Here is a 17,713-nt window from a genome sequence, read left to right on the forward strand (position 1 = left end):
TTCTCCTTAGCCACTAAGCTTATGCCCTACAGTACTCCTTTTTGTAAAAATCTCATTTGGCATTGCCCAAGTTTTCCATTAGATCCAGAGTTTTCTTAAAATATTTCATAACCTGAAATAAAATTTTAATAATTATATGTGTGCCTAAATATATATACTAAATATAAAATGAATATTATCCATTTTTTTTTCTTTGCTTTGCTCATTAAGCCATTCACATGTTGCCTCTACGTTTCCAAACTTTTTCACTGTTTTAAATCAAGCTTTGTTTTTACTATTTTTGGTTCTAAACTATTCTTCACTTTAACCTCATGTGATGGATTCTTCTTTTCAAAGCAGTGCTGCTTTCCATAATCAAGCCTGCTTTAATTTCAATCTGACTCCATCTCTTCCTAGCCCACTGAAAAATGTTCCCTCTAAGCCAGGTATTAAAAAAAGAAAAACACCTTTTTAACCAAACATTTTTCCCCAGACCAAATCTCATGTGAAATGCCAATAACATACAAGAGATACAGTAGAAAGCTTCTGACCTCATGAAATATAGCAGCCTCAAGGTGTTTCTTGAAAAACAATGCTCTAAGTTACAAGCTACACTGATTTCTGCACAGCACAAACACAAAAGATAAGCTGAAAATAAATAAGCAATACTTTTAAGAAAAACTTGGTTATACTTAGATTAAAAAAATGTTTTAGAAACTCAATTTTTAAAACATAATTATAAAATGATTCCCCAAATATCTGTCTTTAAAACTCCATAAAGACATTACTTTTTAGGAATTCCATCTACTACAACAGCTGTGCACTTTTTTAAAATCATAATTTCCTTATTTATGGCAGATTAAAAAAAGACCAAAGAAAGAGAAGTCAAAAGCCACATTAACACAAAACACTGAGCCTAGTGGAAAGTTGTCAAATAAATGAGTTTGTCAGCAAGAAATGCCAAGTACCCAACAGGCAGTAAAGAAAATAGATAGCAAGAATGCTCTGGTAAAACCATTTATGTAACTGTATTATGAGTTTAAAAAAAAAACAGAACTATCCGCCTCCAGAATCAAATACAAATCAAGCAAATATTCAACCAAAATGGCAACAAAGAGTAAGGGTAAACCTGGAAAAGGGGATTTGTACTATTAGGAATTTTCAAACGTAAAACTACAAAATGTAAACCACTTCCCCTTCTGAAATCAAAGGTAAAGGTATCAGAACTTCACCACATTTCTATAAAATAAAAATAGAAATTATTGCTATATGATTGTAAAAATGGAGGCAAGTAAAGAGTTCAGAAATATACTTGTTTATAATCAATTAAATGATGAACCATAATTTGAACCCTAATTATCACATTATGTAGAAATCACAAATCCGGTATTGTGTCCTCAGTTATTAAGATAAATGTTAAATAGTTCACATTTTAAAAACATTTTATCATTACATTATCAAATTTGATAAAATCTTATCAAAACATCTATGTATGCAATATAAATCATGTTGTTAAAAGTATAAAGTAACATTTAAAGAAAACTGCTGAGGTGTCAAATAAGTATTTTCTATTAAATATATACAATTTAACATTTAGAACTCCATAAATTAATTCTTGCTAAAAGTTGATTCAGGTTTACAAAGGCATACTTTGTGAACTATAATAAATTTCCCCAGCACCACTTTCCTTTATTCCAAAATTCTTTCATTAGGTTTAACTTTCTTCTGTCATTCATATGTAAAAGTTACAGAAGGTTTACAATACGTAGTCTTCATAGTAACATGTTTTAAAAAATCTAAGCAAAGTGCATGTTAAACTGGCTACAACTACTCAAACCTCTTGATTATCATCAAATAAAAAATAGATGAACACTTCATTCACTTAAATCTTTCTGAGGAAAAAAAAAAATAGTATACCTTGCTTAAATAAGAATTTCCCAGTAAGGGTATTATATAAAAGATTTCCCATGTTATTTTATTAACTCTCTTTCACTCATTAAAACTTTTTAAAAGTCTAATGAAGAACATATACTTACAAAGCCATATTACACAACTACAGTACTGTTAATTAAATAAAGCAGCCCAGTATAGTTGTAAACATTTTAAATATAGTAAACAAGACTTGGCAGGTCTTTTCTCCCAAAAACTTGCCATTACAATGCTCTTTCCATAAATAATTATCCTTTCTAGAAAAGTTTTCCGGTATATTTTAGTCTTTAAAAGTATTACACTGAAATAATATGTGAAAAGATTTAGTCATGGCAATTTCACTGAAGCTTTTATTGCCTCTGTTGGTAATATGACAGGGATGTAAGAAACACAATTGAACTTACAGAGATATGCAGATGATAGTCACTAAAGATAACCTTGATCTCAAGTATTTTTATATGTGGGCACTTCTAATTTTATACACTTTACTATTTAAAAAGCATTACATTTTAAAATGTGTACCTGTTTTGACATTTGGCAAAAAGGAAACTGTACCTGTGGTTCAGTTTAAAACAAAGAATCAGCATGGGGAGTTAACCAAAATAAAGACTGAAACACTAATTAATTAAAGCAATTCAAGTTGTGTGTGTGTGTGAGCATATGTGTCCCTTTCAACCTGTCAATCTCACTCTTTCACACACACTCACACACACATGGCCATTATGTATAAGCATTCTTAGTACAAAATATTCCCTGTAAGCAGACATTTATCCTCAGAAAAATCACACCACATTAAATCAGTCTTCTCTTTCAGGCCCTAGTAATAGTATTGTTTAATTCTAAGATGCCATCATAGAGTTAACAACCTTAACTTTTATGCTACATAATTATATTCAAAGTTTTATGTATTGTTTTGTTTATAATTACACAGTAATTATAAATGTTTAGTACCAAACTGATGACAAACACTATTTTGTTGAAAAGGTCTTGCATTTAAAAGGAAAAGTCTGTAGAACCCAAGGCACTAGGCCACGAACCAATATCGGACTTTTATGAAAAACAATTTATATTGGGGGAAAAAAGCTAATCGGATCTCATTTCAAAACACAGCGTACTGGAATTAATTAATCAATTCAAAAACAATACCGTAACTCAAAATCTTTAAGACAGGAAACAAAATAGTACATATATATATATATATATATATCTTATTAAAATATTTCATAATTGAAGTTCCTCTTAATATTTACAAATATGAAATCAGGAAATACTGAAAGCAGCAGGATTCTTCTTTTTTTCTTTCTTTTTTTCTTTAAATAACCAATTCCAGTAACCTGAATAGAAATTTTCAAAATTTTCTTTTGATAGAATCATATTTTTTAATTAAAGTTATGATTAGAATGTTAATATCTATGGGAAGAGCTTTCTAGTCAATTTCAAAATCATGTAAATAAAAAGTAGCTTTAATATATAAGTTTTTTTAAATCATTTCCACATCTACATTATAATGTACTGCTTTCCTGAAGTACATTCCTTTGATAATTTCAACATTAGACCTTACAGAATGCCTGGATACACCAAGCAAAATCTACTCCTGCTAAAAACCAGTCATCCAATCTCTGAAGTTTTACATTTTTTAAACCGGCCTTAAAGAAATGTTTAAAAAAGCAATAAACCCTTCTTCACGTGTCAAGAAGTGAACAGAGAAATGAGCATTTTCAGCATGAAAGCAGTTCACGGGTCTTGTAATAAAAAAAATAGACACAAGATACAGGTCTGCTTTGATGTGAAAACTGAGCTGAGTGAAATAAAAACATAGTAGAAACTAAATAATTTATGAAAATAGAAGCCAGATTTGTATTTTGCATCAAGAGCATGCTTGCTTGAAAATCTTTGCTCCTCAAGTATTTGGCAACCACAGTGATTAGCAGTTAAAACAATTTCAACAAAATAAGAAGTCATCAAAAATGGACTATTTTTCTGAAAGAGCAGTACCTATAAGAATTGAACTTCATGGCTCATTACAACCATTTTCAAAATTTAATTCCTACTATCTTCTTATAAATTAAGAGAATTTCATTTGTGTTCCATAGTGTGCTGACAAAAAAAAAAAAACAACAAAAATAAACCCTCATGCCTAAATTTAGAATATTGTATTATGTAGCAATCTAAAACATTCAAACAAATTAAATAGTTTAACTTACTCAACAGGCATATAAGCATTTCAAAATCATAATGAAATCCAATTATGAGGTGCATAATGTAGACGGGAGTAGAAGCTAACATTATGCAGATGTTTTTCTAAATAAAAGCCCCTGTAAGACAACTATATATAAACATGGGTAAGATAAGTGCAGACTAGGTTCTGTGGAACCTTTTGAAATCGAGGGTCTAAAACACAATAAAATTTTGGGTAGGCACACCAAGTTATCCTAAAAATTTTTCACGTTGGTTATTTTGACTTTTTTTCATCAGATACTCTACTCACATTAACAATACATGTAATTTGCCAGGAAAAAAAAAAAATCCCCCCATACCAAAACACCATTCCAGATCTGGTACACTTAAATATATCACTCTCACTGGAAGTGCTATCAGCATAGTCTTTGCAACTAGCCCAAAGCATATATTTAAGAAGTTTTTATAAACTGTGATGTTCATATGTTTAATTCTTATGCCAAACTTGTTTTCTGATGAAGACAGCATTGTGCTTTATGCAAGAATGGAAACTTCAAAATAATCACCATAAAGCTTCTAAGACTTATGGGAGAATAAACTAGGATGGTCCACAGATATAAGATGAAATCCACAATGTTGGAATAATAAATGTTTAGAGCGGCCCAGACTAGAAGACAAGCCCAAACCACCATTAGAAGAATGAAATATGATATGGTCCAAGATGTATCCTTAAAGTTTTGTCTCAACCCTCAGTCTGAATTGTGAGGATTGATCTTCAGTTCAGTCCAGCCAGCAGAAATTGACTGTGCAATTTTCCGTTGTTTTTATTGTACAGACTATGTACATTCTAGAAGGTTCCTTCAGTGCTACACTGTTGTACTTTTTGTCCCAGCAATTTGAGGGCGTGCAAATTCCACAAAGTCATCAATAAGAACAGGCCATGCTCCTGTGGGGGGGATATGTGAGAAAGGAAAGAAACAAAAGCAGAAATAAGGATAGTATTTTAATAGAATCCTTTTTTAATATCTTCCCTATAATTGTTAAAATATATCATTATAAATATCCCCACTGATAAGACCTCTAAATGTCTAGTTCTTTAAAGTTTCTACCTATTCCTTGCATTTTCTCATAGTTCTATTATTCCAACACTTGATCATTTTCTGAATGATAAAAAATAACTCTCCTGGTAATTAGTAATATATGGTTTTCTGAAGGCCACTGAAGTAATCTGGTCAAATCCGGCCTTGATATGATGACACATTGCCAGTGCTGAAAGCATATTAGGTTGAAATTAACCTTTTTCTGCATTTTAGGACAATCTTACAAAAGAAATTAAAAGCAAGGATCAGACACTAACCTATTTCATGATAATAAATTACTAAAGGATCTTAAATTACATATATGCATGCCTCTATACATGCTGCTATGGTAACTTCCAAATCAGCAAGTTCTCCACTTTTGCATAAAGCCTAACAGAAAGCACAATCATCAATTATCAGTCATTTCTCAATTCTTATAAAGAAAACAATACATGACAATGAAAACAAAGATGAAATAACATTATCTGTGGTTAGGTTAAATAGTTCCAGAACACTTTTAAGGAGACCAAGGTTATTAAAGATTTTTCAAAGAACACCTGTCTATTCAAAGATATCAAAATATATCTTGCTAATTCTCAAGGGGAACTAGGTAAGTATCTGTGAAGAAATCAATGTAAACTACTACCAGTTCCAGAAAACAAAAATATCCTGATAGTGGATGGTAGAGTTACCTTTCTATATACATGAAGAAACAGCAGACAAGTATTTAATCAGTGAATATTTACTGAATGCCAATAGTACTACAGTAGGAAAATAAAGTCCATTTCCACGTGGCCTAAGTCACAAAACTCAAGGAGTTTACAATCAAGTTCACAGACAAAAACAGACAATAAAAAAATAAATACAAGTACTATAAAAGTACATTAAGAAAAGAATAAGTTCCTAAAGTAGACTGAAAATCTAAAACATGAATGAAAATTACTCATGCCTTTCTGGAAGACATGAATACAGAGCTGGTATTTAAGGAAACAATACAGATTGGTAAAAGAGGATGAAGGCATTTTCTACATTCAGAAGAGCACAAATAAAAGCTCAGAAGAGGGAAATCTAAGAAAAACAAAAGTAGACAAGAAGTTCCAGGGTTTATGATTAAAGATATTTTTAAAGAATTGGTAGAGCAAAATGTTCATTACCTTCTTCATCATAATTAGACATGTCATCTGCAATCATTGTACTGAAGTCTAAAAGAAGATTCCAAGTATCTTTTGGTATTGATCGTTTATGATGTTCCTATTAAGAAAAAAAAATAACAAGAAGCATCCAATTCACTAAAAAGAGTTTCAAAAAAACAGTCCAGAAGATGCTGAGTACAAGAATGCAAAACAACCTATGTAATAAAATTCTGGAAATCAAATTTCTCATTCTACATCCATTACATGTTCTGAAATGAGTTAGGCATCCTTTAAAATGTTAATTTATCTTCAAACAAAGCAAAAATTTAGAAAACACCAAACCGCAGAAAACATGAACTTACCAACAAAAATTTATTCCATAAGTCTAAGAATTTAAATCTTCCATTAAGCACTAAATTCCAGTAGGCAATGGCCATTTCTAGATCTGTAATATTAAAAATAAATTATGTACTTCAAATGCCAGGAATATTTGTCCCTGAAAAAAAACACCAAGTAAGACAAAGATAGCCTTAATTTAAAAAAAAAAAAAAAAAAAAGGCTTGTGTCCTGAATACTTACATAATAAAAATTTCCTATAGAGTTAAGTCCAAGCTTTATATCCTGATTCCATCACCAACGCAAAGGTTCCTTCAGGGCAAGAAGGGTATCACTTACCTCATTAGGGGTTTCTGAAGTTTAAATGAGATAATGTAGGTAAACATGTTTGACTACATCATAAGTATTGAAATGTTAATGTACAGCAGACCTCAGCCCTTTTGACATTTTGGACCAGATCATTTTTGTTGCGGGAGGCTGTCTTACGCATTACAGCATTAGCAGTATCCCTGGCCTCTACCCACTAGATGCCAGGAGCAGTTTCCTATCCCCAATGGTGACAACCAAAAATATCTCCACATATTGCCAAAGGTCCCCTGGGATGCAAAACTGCCCCCAGATGACAACCACCAAAGTACATGTATATGCTGTAATGCAAAGAGTTGCTATCCGCAATCCTAATTAATCTTACACTCCAAGTTGTTGGCTGACTGATCATGGTCTCACCTCAAGGAGACCATTAAGAAGACTGATTAAAATTTTAAAATTAATAATAAACTAAGATCTGTCTTTCTAAAAGTTTGATGAAGAGGATATAAATGACTATTTAACTGGAGCAGAGAAGGGTAAAGAAGCAGTATTACCGCATGACAAAATATGTATCTGTCTTAAAAGAGGAACTGAAGTAGTTATGTCAAGCTTTTATGAGTAAATTTACATTTCCAGGTCAGGAAAACTTCCATCCCAAGTAACTTAAAAGTTCTTTTGATATGAACTCCAAACTACTCTGAATAATCTGAAGAATCATGAGAGACTAAGACTCCAAAAACAGGCTCACATCCTACCTGAAAGAAAAATGTAACAGAACATAAGGCAAAAAATCTCCCATCTTCACTAGATCCTAAGCTCTTCAAGGATAGGGACTACATATCCCCAAACTAGCACTGAAACACATAGCAGGCATTCAGAAACTGCTGAATGAACAAGCTTCCTACGTATGGTTCTATTTACAAATATGTACTCACCTCCAAATTCATCATTATGTCTTCCCTCAAACTCAATGGAAAAGGTGCCTCTTTTTTCCTCCTATCCAAGGTTAAGCCCCTAACACCATTACTCTGGATCCAATATGCCATCCTGCCTTTTAGTTTACAGATTAGTTTTCTTCTCTCCTTGTATCCTCAACTTTGCCCTGTCTTCTGGCTTCCCCCTCCACAAACAAACACACTCAAGTTATCAACTAACTTTAAAAAAAAAATCTTTCTTTCTTGTATCTCTCCACCCTCTTACTAACTACCCTCTTTCTCCTTCCCTTCACAGATCATTTTGGAACAGTACATGGAGTCTTCTACTTTTATTTTTAATGTGCTCACAAAAACATGTCTGAAAGTCAAGTTCAGATCCCCATATTTTATGAGAACTAGAAACAGGACCTCGGTCCCTAATCACAAATCCTTTTTAATCTTCACAATCTTTAAAGCTTTACACCAAATACTCCTTTCAGGTTCTTTATTATTTTTCTTACCAATTAAACATAGAGCATACAAATCATAGAGATAACGTGCAGTAAAATTGCTGTCATTAGCCTGTCTAGTAGGATTTGCTGTTATTAGCATGCTTTATGATATCCTTCACTTCAAATGCATTAAATTTATGAAAACTAAGCTTATCACTTAGCATTTTTTTTAACTTTTAGAAAATAAGAATGAGAAACAATGAAATATTCAAGTAATTGTAAACCATGAAACACCTATAAATGCCCATTTCTCAGCTGATATACCAATCTAAGAATCTTAAAAGAGTAGAAGTATATATGCATGATGTTTGAAAGTTCAGGTTGTAAAAGAGAACTTTTTGTAATCTACATTCATTGTCCAATTTCTTTACCCCCCAGACACTTTAATTTTAATTCACTCACCCCACTGAAAGTAATCTCTGAAGGGTCGGTCACCAAGCCCTTCTGGTTGCCAGATAAACCTTAATGTCCTTAATTTACTTGGCTCTCTGCCATATTTCACAAAATTGAGCACATCTCCTGGATGGAACTGTCACTTCTTTTAGCTTTTTTTCCCTCTGTCCTTTCTGGCTTTCTTTTACTTCTCCTCTTCCTCTATTCATCCATTAAATGTTGATGTTCTATAACACTGAATGTCAGTAATAACCACTTCTACTTCTCTCAGATTTTTCAAACCTTTACCTTCTTTCAAGTTTTACGCTCAACCGTCTCTAACAAGTCCTAAAATCTGAAACTTCTCTATATATATTCTTGACTCTTACATCTAACTGCCTAAGGATATCTTCAACTGGATATGCACAAACAATTCAAATTCAAAAGGACTCAAACTCAACTCAGTATCTTACTTCTACAGATCTACCATTTCCTGCTCTTTCAATGAATGTTATCACCCTACAGTGATAACCTACAGTTATCTCAGTGAAACACAATTTTTCATTGTGAGCAACAGAACTACGCACTGCAGGTCTCTGAGCAGCCCCCTAATCCTAAAGGAAACCCTGTCATTCTAACAATACCAAAACTATCCCTCGCACATTTCCAAATATTCCCAAATGGGGATTAATGCTAACTTCCTCATCACACTTTCAAACAAAGCTTTCTCATTTTGGCTTCTAAGTACCTTTTGAATCTCTCTTCTCCATCCCCACAGGCCCTGAAAAGGGCCTATGCCAGGGTCCTTTTCATTTCTAGCTTCATAACCAACTTCTCGTCCTCTAGTTCTGCCTCCACTCCTTTTAAAGGACCACACTGCTTTCTGATGGACCTTGCAGGCATATAAATTTGGTTTCACTTCCATGAAAAAACCTGTACATAAATGTTTACAGAAGCTTATTCATAACTGCCAAAACTTGGAAGCAAGCAACATATCCTTTAGTAGGTACACATATAAACTGTGGTACATCCAGATGAAGGAAAATTATTCAGTGCTAAATGAAATGAGCTATCAAACCACAAAAAGATATGGGAGAAAACAAATTCATAATAATGCTATTAAGTGAAAGAAGTCAGTGTGCAAAGGCTACACACTGTATGATTCCAACTAAAAAAAGGCAAACTTTGGAGACAGTAAAAAGATCAGTGGTTGCCAATAGTTAGGAGGGAGGAAAGGATGAACAGGAGAGCACAGAATTATTTCAGAAGAGTGAAACTTTTCTGTATGATGCTATAATGGTAGATATATGTCCTTATACATTTGTCCAAATTCACAGAACGTACAATATCACAATATCAAGAGTGAACCCTAGGGTAGGAATAAATTAGTAGGAGTTTGGGATTAAAATATACACACTATTATATATGCAGCAGAGAACCAACGAGGACCTAGTATATAGCATAAGGAAATACATTCAATATCTTATAATAATCTATAATGAAAAAAGGTGTGTGTGTATAAACACACACACATATATAACTGAATCACTTTGCTGTACACCTAAAACTAACACAACACTGGAAATCAACTATATTTCAATAAAATTTTTAGAAAGAAAAAGAGTGAGCCCGACTGTAAAATTAAAGTTTGAATGATAACAATGTGTCAATGTAGGTACAACTGTAACAAACGTACCACTCTGGTAGGGATTAGATAATGGGAAAAGCTATGTAAATATAGGGGAATGGGATAATTGGGAAATCTCTGTATCTTCTGCTCAATTTTGCTGTAAATCTAAAGCAAATCAAGAAACAAGATCTACTAACTTTTAAAGTCTGCAACGTTTCCCACTGCTTTCAGATAAAATCTACATTTCTAGTCAAATAGACTTACTTGCAGTTTCTCAAAGGTGCTCTGTCTCTCACCTCCAAGAAATTGAACTTGCTAATCTTTCCACATTCAAGATGGCTTCTTTTTCTTTTGGTTTTGAAATAATATATTCATTCTTCAAGGATCAAAAATTATAATCTTTGTGAAGACTCTGCAAACTCACCCAAACAAAGATGCTCCTAACTCCATGCTCTCAGAGTAAGCAGTCAATAAATGTTTTTGGATGAAACAGGAATACTCAAATATTAATAAATTTTTATTAGGAGCTGAAACACAGAAGATTAAATTTTACAGGAATAAAATGTCAATTGCCACAAGCACGTGAAAAACTGCCTGCCCTTTAGGGACTTCCCTGGTGGTCCACTGGTTAGGACTCAGCGCTCTACCTGTCTGGGCCCTGGGTTCAGTCCCTGATTAGGAAACTAAAATCCCATAAGATGCACAGCTCAGCCATTAAAAAAAAAGAAAAGCTGCCCTTTAGTCAGAAATGTCTGAATAACAGAGAACAGCTCAGCGAGAGAGAAGCGGTTTAATGTAGTGGTTTAACATCTTAAATCTCAATTCCTCCCCTAATTAAGCAGGCCCTGGGCAACGAAGCTCACCTTGCTGTAATTCAGGTTAAAATAAAGATAACAGCACCTGCCCTCATGAGGTTGTTTTAAGAATTAAGTGAGAGAATACACATAAAGTATTAGAACAGTCTGGAATATGTTCTTACTATTACTGTTGTTTGAGTAATTTTTAAAATTATTATTATAGATTCTGAAGCAGTATGGGAAAGAAAACAAACTCTATAATGTAACAAGAAGCAATGACAGCAATTAGAACAAACAGAAGGGTGACACAGAGGGAAAGAGACACAAGAAAGGCCCAGTAACAGTATTACCTAAAGCTGAGATACTTGCAGAATGAAGCCTTAAGCCCTTATAATAAAATTAAAAATGCAAACAGAGGTAATCCCAGTGTCACTCTTTCACAGAGAATCAACAAGGGCTATGTTCTGTTTCATAAAAGATGATCAGCTGAGTGCCAGACAAAAATGGACATGAATTGAGACTGAATCCAAACATAGTCCCTAAAGGGAAACAAAATGTTGCTAACTCACTAGGGAGGATGAATGGTGATTTAAAATCCTATTCACAAAGTCTTAATTTACCTAGAAATATCTAAGTTAGCACAACATAATACAATAAAAAGAACATAAAATGTGGAGTCAGAAGATCTGAGGTTGAGTCCCAATTCTAACAACTCTAAAGTTACGTGACCTTAAAAGTCAACCTCTCTGACCATGAGTTTCCTTATCTTAATGACAGGGTGTTTTACTTAGCTCAAAGGGTTGTTATGAGAACCAAATGGGATTGTGTAAATAAAAATACACATTAAAAAACTATAAAATAAGTTCTAAATATTAAATGTTTAATAAATGTTAAAAATTTCTAAATTCTAGCTGAACCCCAACAGTTTACAAGAAAATAACCTATAGACTTTAGTAAGTTCAGGATGATCCTAAAAATAATATGGCTGTTAAAAAACAAAAGCAATTTTTGGACAAATTAATAGAATGAACAGTCTTGCAAAAAATAACAGACCCATGGTGTTCTACATTAAATAGCCTCCTTCTGGAGTATTATATTCAGCTTTAAGAAATCTATTTTGAGAGAAACCAAGAAACTGGAAATGTTATCTAGGGGTGACAGCAACAGGAATAACAAAAGTCTTCTCAAATGAAGAATGGTTAAAATTTGGAATGCTGACTTGAAAAAAATGAGAAAGGATAAATGAGAAAAATCTTGAAAGGGTTAGCCTTCCTTTGTGTTGCTGCAGAAGACAATTAAGAACAGTGGTAAAAGTTATAAAGACGAAGATGTCATAAGGAAAAATAACAATAGTATTCTGTGATAAGAATGAACCACTTTCTAAAATGACATGTGTTCAATCCCCACCCTGTATGTTCAAACATAAAAGCTAAATGAGCATCAGGTACAGATGCTACATTGCATAGGTTAGATTTAACACAGAACTTATGAAATCCCTTTCAAATTTAAGATTCAGAAGACTACCAGAAATGGCAGGTGACTGAAGCAGACGGTGACAAAGGAAGTATCCTATCCTGGTGTCATAAGAAATAAGGTTACAGAAAATGAGAAAATACGGGAAACACCAGCTCTCATTATAGCTAGCCCAGCTATTTATAAATAAACCACAATGCTGTCACTGTCACTCCGCCAATTTTTTGAGGCCTCAACTCTTCTCCTACGATCTCCTAATTCCCTTCTGCCAAATATTATAATTTAGAGCCCTGTAAACCCTTAGAAACACTGTCAAGAAAACTACTTTCTTTTTAATTAACTTCAACTAAGCAAGTCATTACACTTCCTGACACCCAACATCGGTGCAAAAACAAAAAGAGAAATTATGATCTGTCTTTTATTACATTTTTTTAAATTAAGACTTTGTAGTTTCAGGTTTATGGAAAAACTAAGCAAAAAGTACACAGTTCCCATGTATCTTTACCCCATGCACGTATACTATGTCACTTCAGTCATGTCCAACCCTTTGAGACCCTATGGACTGTAGCCAGTCAGGCTCCTCTGTCCATGGGATTCTCCAGGCAAAAATACTGGAGAGGGTTGCCGTCTCCTCCTCCAGGGGATCTTCCCGATCCCAGGATTGAACACGAGTCTCTTGTCTCCTGTCAGAGGGTTCTTTATCACTAGTGCCACGCCACGACCTTCCCCCATCTTTAAGGTACTGCTTTGTGCTGCGCTTAGTCCTTCAGTCGTGTCCGACTCTCTGCAACCCCGTGCACTGCAGCCCGCCAGGCTCCTCTGTCCATGGGGATTCTCCAGGCAAGAATACTGGAGTGGGTTGCCATGCCCTCCTCCAGGGGATCTTCCCAACCCAGCGATCGAAGGAAGGTCTCCCTCATTGCAGGCCAATTCTTCTTTGGTATGAGCCACCAAAGAAGTCCAAGAATACTGGAATGGGTTGCCTATCTCTTCCCTAGAGGACCTTCCAGACCCAGGAATTGAACCAGGGTCTCCTGCACTGCAGGCAGATTCTTTACCAGCTGAGACACCAGGGAAGCCTTTAGTATATTTCTTATAATTGATGAGCCAATAGTATTACCAAAAGTGTATTATTTTACATTAGGGCTCACTTTGTGCTATACGTTCTGCAGTTTGAAGCTTTTTTAAAACAACTTTTAAGTTGTGGTTAGATACACATACAATTTATAATCTTAAGCATTTTTCAGTGTATAGTTCAGTAATGTGAGTTACATTCCCACTATTGTGCAATGAATCTCCAGAGCTCTTCACCTTAGAAAACAGAAACTCTATACCCATTGAACAATGTTATTTTTTTCTTAACCTCAATACTTACTACAATAAAACAATTTTAAAATCTAATTCTTCAGTATACTTTTCTCAACTTTTCCTGTAATCTAAAATTCCAATATACCATCATATTAATATACCCAACAGCTATAAAAATGTCAATTTTATTGAAATATCAATAACCTCAGATATGCAGATGACACCACCCTTATGGCAGAAAGTGAAGAAGAACTAAAGAGCCTCTTGATGAAAGTGAAAGAGGAGAGTGAAAAAGTTGGCTTAAAGCTCAACATTCAGAAAACTAAGATCATGGCATCTGGTCCCATCACTTCATGGCAAATAGATGGGGAAACAGTGGAAACAGTGGCTGACTTTATTTTTTGGGGCTCCAAAATCACAGCAGATGGTGACTGCAGCCATGAAATTAAAAGACACTTGCTCCTTGGAAGGAAAGTTATGACCAACCTAGACAGCATATAAGAAGCAGAGACATTACTTTGTCAACAAAGGTCCGTCTAGTCAAGGCAATGGTTTTTCCAGTAGTCATGTATGGATGTGAGAGTTGTACTATAAAGAAAGCTGAGTGCTGAAGAATTGATGCCCTTGAACTGTGGTGATGGAGAAGACTGTTGAGAGTCCCTTGGACTGCAAGGAGATCCAACCAGTCCATCCTAAAGCAGATCAGTCTTGGGTGTTCATTGGAAGGACTAATGTTGAAGCTGAAACTCCAACACTTTGGCCACCTGACGTGAAGAGCTAACTCATTTGAACAGACCCTGATGCTGGGAAAGATTGAGGGCAGGAGGAGAAGGGGACGACAGAGGATGAGATGGTTGGATGGCATCACCAACTTGATGGACATGGGTTTGGGTGGACTCCCAGGAGTTGGTGATGGACAGGGAGGCCTGGCGTGCTGCGGTTCATGGGGTCGCAAAGAGTCGGACACGACTGAGCGACTGAACTGACTGAATACAATAAAAACTAAGATTCACTATCAAAACTACATATTCACCCAAAAATATCATTTATACTGTGCTCCAGTGAGAGGTAGGGATATAACTAAGCAATATGTCAGCCCCATTTAAATCAATATCTAATATGCACAACATTTTCTCTAATCTATATCAAAATATTGTGATACGTTCTAAACACAACAGAAATAATTCTTTAAGCACACACATGTAAATTCAAATGCTTCAATCGATTTTTATTTGTGGGAAGATAAGAGGAGACGAGAAAAAATAATCCAGTTAACAGGCGGCCACAGATACAAGACAGAGAAATTAACCCTAGGTATCCCAGCTTATTTTGTCGGTAAAATGAGGAGTTTTCCTGGAAGAATAAAATCCAATCGAAATTAACTGAAAAGACGACTTCATCATTCCAAATTTTGCTTAATAGTTATTTTGTAAATCCTTAATTCCGTCACATTTAGTCACTCTTTGGATCAATTCTCTAGTACAAATGTTGTACATTCATCCTTTCCACTAGCTTTCAGTCATGTCCTGTGTGTGCATGCTATGTCGCTTCAGTCTTGTTCAACTCTTTGTGACTCTATGAACCGTAGCCAGCCAGGCTCCCCTATCCATGGGATTCTCCAGACAAGAATACTGGAGTGGGTCGCCTATCCCTCCTCCAGGGGGTCTTCCCAACCCGGGGATCAAACTCGCGCCTCTCCTATATTGGCACGCGGGTTCTTCACCACTAGCGCTACCGGGGAAGCTTTCAGTCGCTTCCTCGGTCTAATTCCATAATCCTTTTCTCAAAGTTCTTTCTCGCTAATCTAAAATATAAAGAATGATTAATACAAGATGCACCTATTAGCCTCTCCAATTACCTTATCTTCAAAATCAAAAAACAAACTCACTTCCATCATTTAACATGCTGTGCCTCCGTTTCTTCATCTGCCAAATAAGGATAAGTGTCTAGCACTCTATGAGTGGCACACGGTAGCTGGTGAATTACTGAATGAAAGAATGAGTAACTCATAAAGTTGTTAAACATTAAATGAGGCAATGTATGTAAAGTAATTAGCACACTGCCAGGCACACTGCGCCACCATCATAATCTTCGGTGCATCCCCACTGCCCACAGATTCCAATTTAAGCCCTTCTGTCCTGTTTTTAAAAGAAGCCTTATTATATGAGTCTTATTGTCTCTCACCAATTTATGCTCCAAACAAGCATTTGCACTGAAATCAAATCATTTTCTCTTTTCCACAAAGAAGCCAAGCTTATTTCTAAAGTCTGAGACCTTTATTTAAAACTACCCTCTCCCTGGAACATCTTTCATCTTCACTTACCCAGCCAAATATCAAATCCTTGGGTTCACATTCCCTCTTGCCCAGGAAGCACTTTCCAACCATTCTTGCTTTTACTCATTTCTCCTTTTATCTAAAACCCTCATACTCATATTTATAATTTTGTATTATGTGCTACTGTCTACTTTCTCTGAATGATCTGCAAATTACACTGAAGTTTTTACTTCCACTTCCTTAGCCATCATCCCCAGAGCAAATGTATGGTTATTTTTACAGTATAAACTGACTGATCTAAACTGTTAACAGTGGCTATTTTGGGGTAAGATGATAAATAAAAATCACCTTTTTATTCTTTGTTACAGTTTCCAAATACTTCAAATCAAAAAAGGATTTACAAAAAAGAATAAAGTCACATGCTAAGACTCAGAAATGTTAAAATGCTATTTCAACAGATACACAGTGAAAAACTTATGATCCTAAGATCCTACAGTATCTTCTGAAAAATAAACAAGCAAACATACATACCCATGTCAGTGGAATTTTAATAACTATTTCCTGTATTGTAGTTCTTAAAAAAAAAATCAGTGGTTCATATATAGTATCCAGGGTAACCCTATTACTGAATAGGCAGGGTATTTTCTGATTAACTAGAAGTTCATTGTTTTTCATTGTTTTTCAGTAGCCAGTAATAACTTTATGCTCAAAACAGAACTTTTAATTACAAAACAAAAGTGACATGGTCAATGTAGTTGAATGTATTTGAAACACCAAATATAATTTTTAAAAATTCTTACCTAAACCTTTTTGTCCTGGATTCTTCGCAAAATTAAAAGTAAACTGGTAGAAATCCTTAAATCGTCCCGGTTCTTTCAATTCTTGCTCCATCTTGGGTATCTGGGCCTTTAGTTTTTCTATGCTGTCACATCTATACAAAATTAAGTTTATAAAAGATAAGCTTTTTCTTTATAAATCAAAAACGTATTTATTCCTATAACAGTTTATTTCATAGAACTCTTTTTAAAAATCCATTAAAATTTCATCTTTTTAAATTACATAAACAAGTATGGGATTAGCTGGAAGAAGAAAAGTTCTAATGTTAGCAATAATCACTATTTTTAAGAGAAATGGGCTATGACTTTTAATTATGTATTCATGGGACTGTCAATACACTCAAATGGTAGAAGTCAGCTGTAGTGAACATATGAGAATGTATTAATCAGCTTTGCAATCATCAGTTTAAACTGTGGTAGTATTCCTTACATGGTAACAAATCACAGGTCCAGCTTCCAAACAAATTGAAAGCTCAGTCTCTTGGTTAGGCGAGGAAACAGGCATTCCTCTTGAAAACCTCTCATTATATTCAAAGTACCATCTCCAACTGAAGTTATCTCAAATCAGTACTAAGCTTTTTTCTATATCTGAAACCATTCAATTTCCAAGGAGCTTAAATGGGTTCAAGTACCAAGTCCTACTTTGCTTACGG

General features: G+C 34.5%; 1 protein-coding gene across 2 annotated transcripts in view; it reads right to left on the reverse strand.

Moving 5' to 3' along the window:
• Nucleotides 1-2,230: 2,230 nt before the first annotated feature.
• Nucleotides 2,231-17,713, reverse strand: part of DCUN1D1 (defective in cullin neddylation 1 domain containing 1) — a 30,336-nt gene continuing 14,853 nt past the window's right edge. For both annotated transcript variants that reach the window (XM_043874012.1, XM_043874013.1), the window contains exons 4-7: nucleotides 17,025-17,155; nucleotides 6,661-6,743; nucleotides 6,320-6,416; nucleotides 2,231-5,032 (exon numbers count right to left, since the gene is read on the reverse strand). In XM_043874012.1, coding sequence (XP_043729947.1) covers nucleotides 4,953-5,032; nucleotides 6,320-6,416; nucleotides 6,661-6,743; nucleotides 17,025-17,155 — 391 coding nt within the window. In that variant the 3' untranslated portion in view covers nucleotides 2,231-4,952. The remainder of the gene's footprint in view (nucleotides 5,033-6,319; nucleotides 6,417-6,660; nucleotides 6,744-17,024; nucleotides 17,156-17,713) is intronic.

This window comes from Cervus elaphus, chromosome 19, assembly GCF_910594005.1.
Source record: "Cervus elaphus chromosome 19, mCerEla1.1, whole genome shotgun sequence".
NCBI lineage: Eukaryota > Metazoa > Chordata > Mammalia > Artiodactyla > Cervidae > Cervus > Cervus elaphus.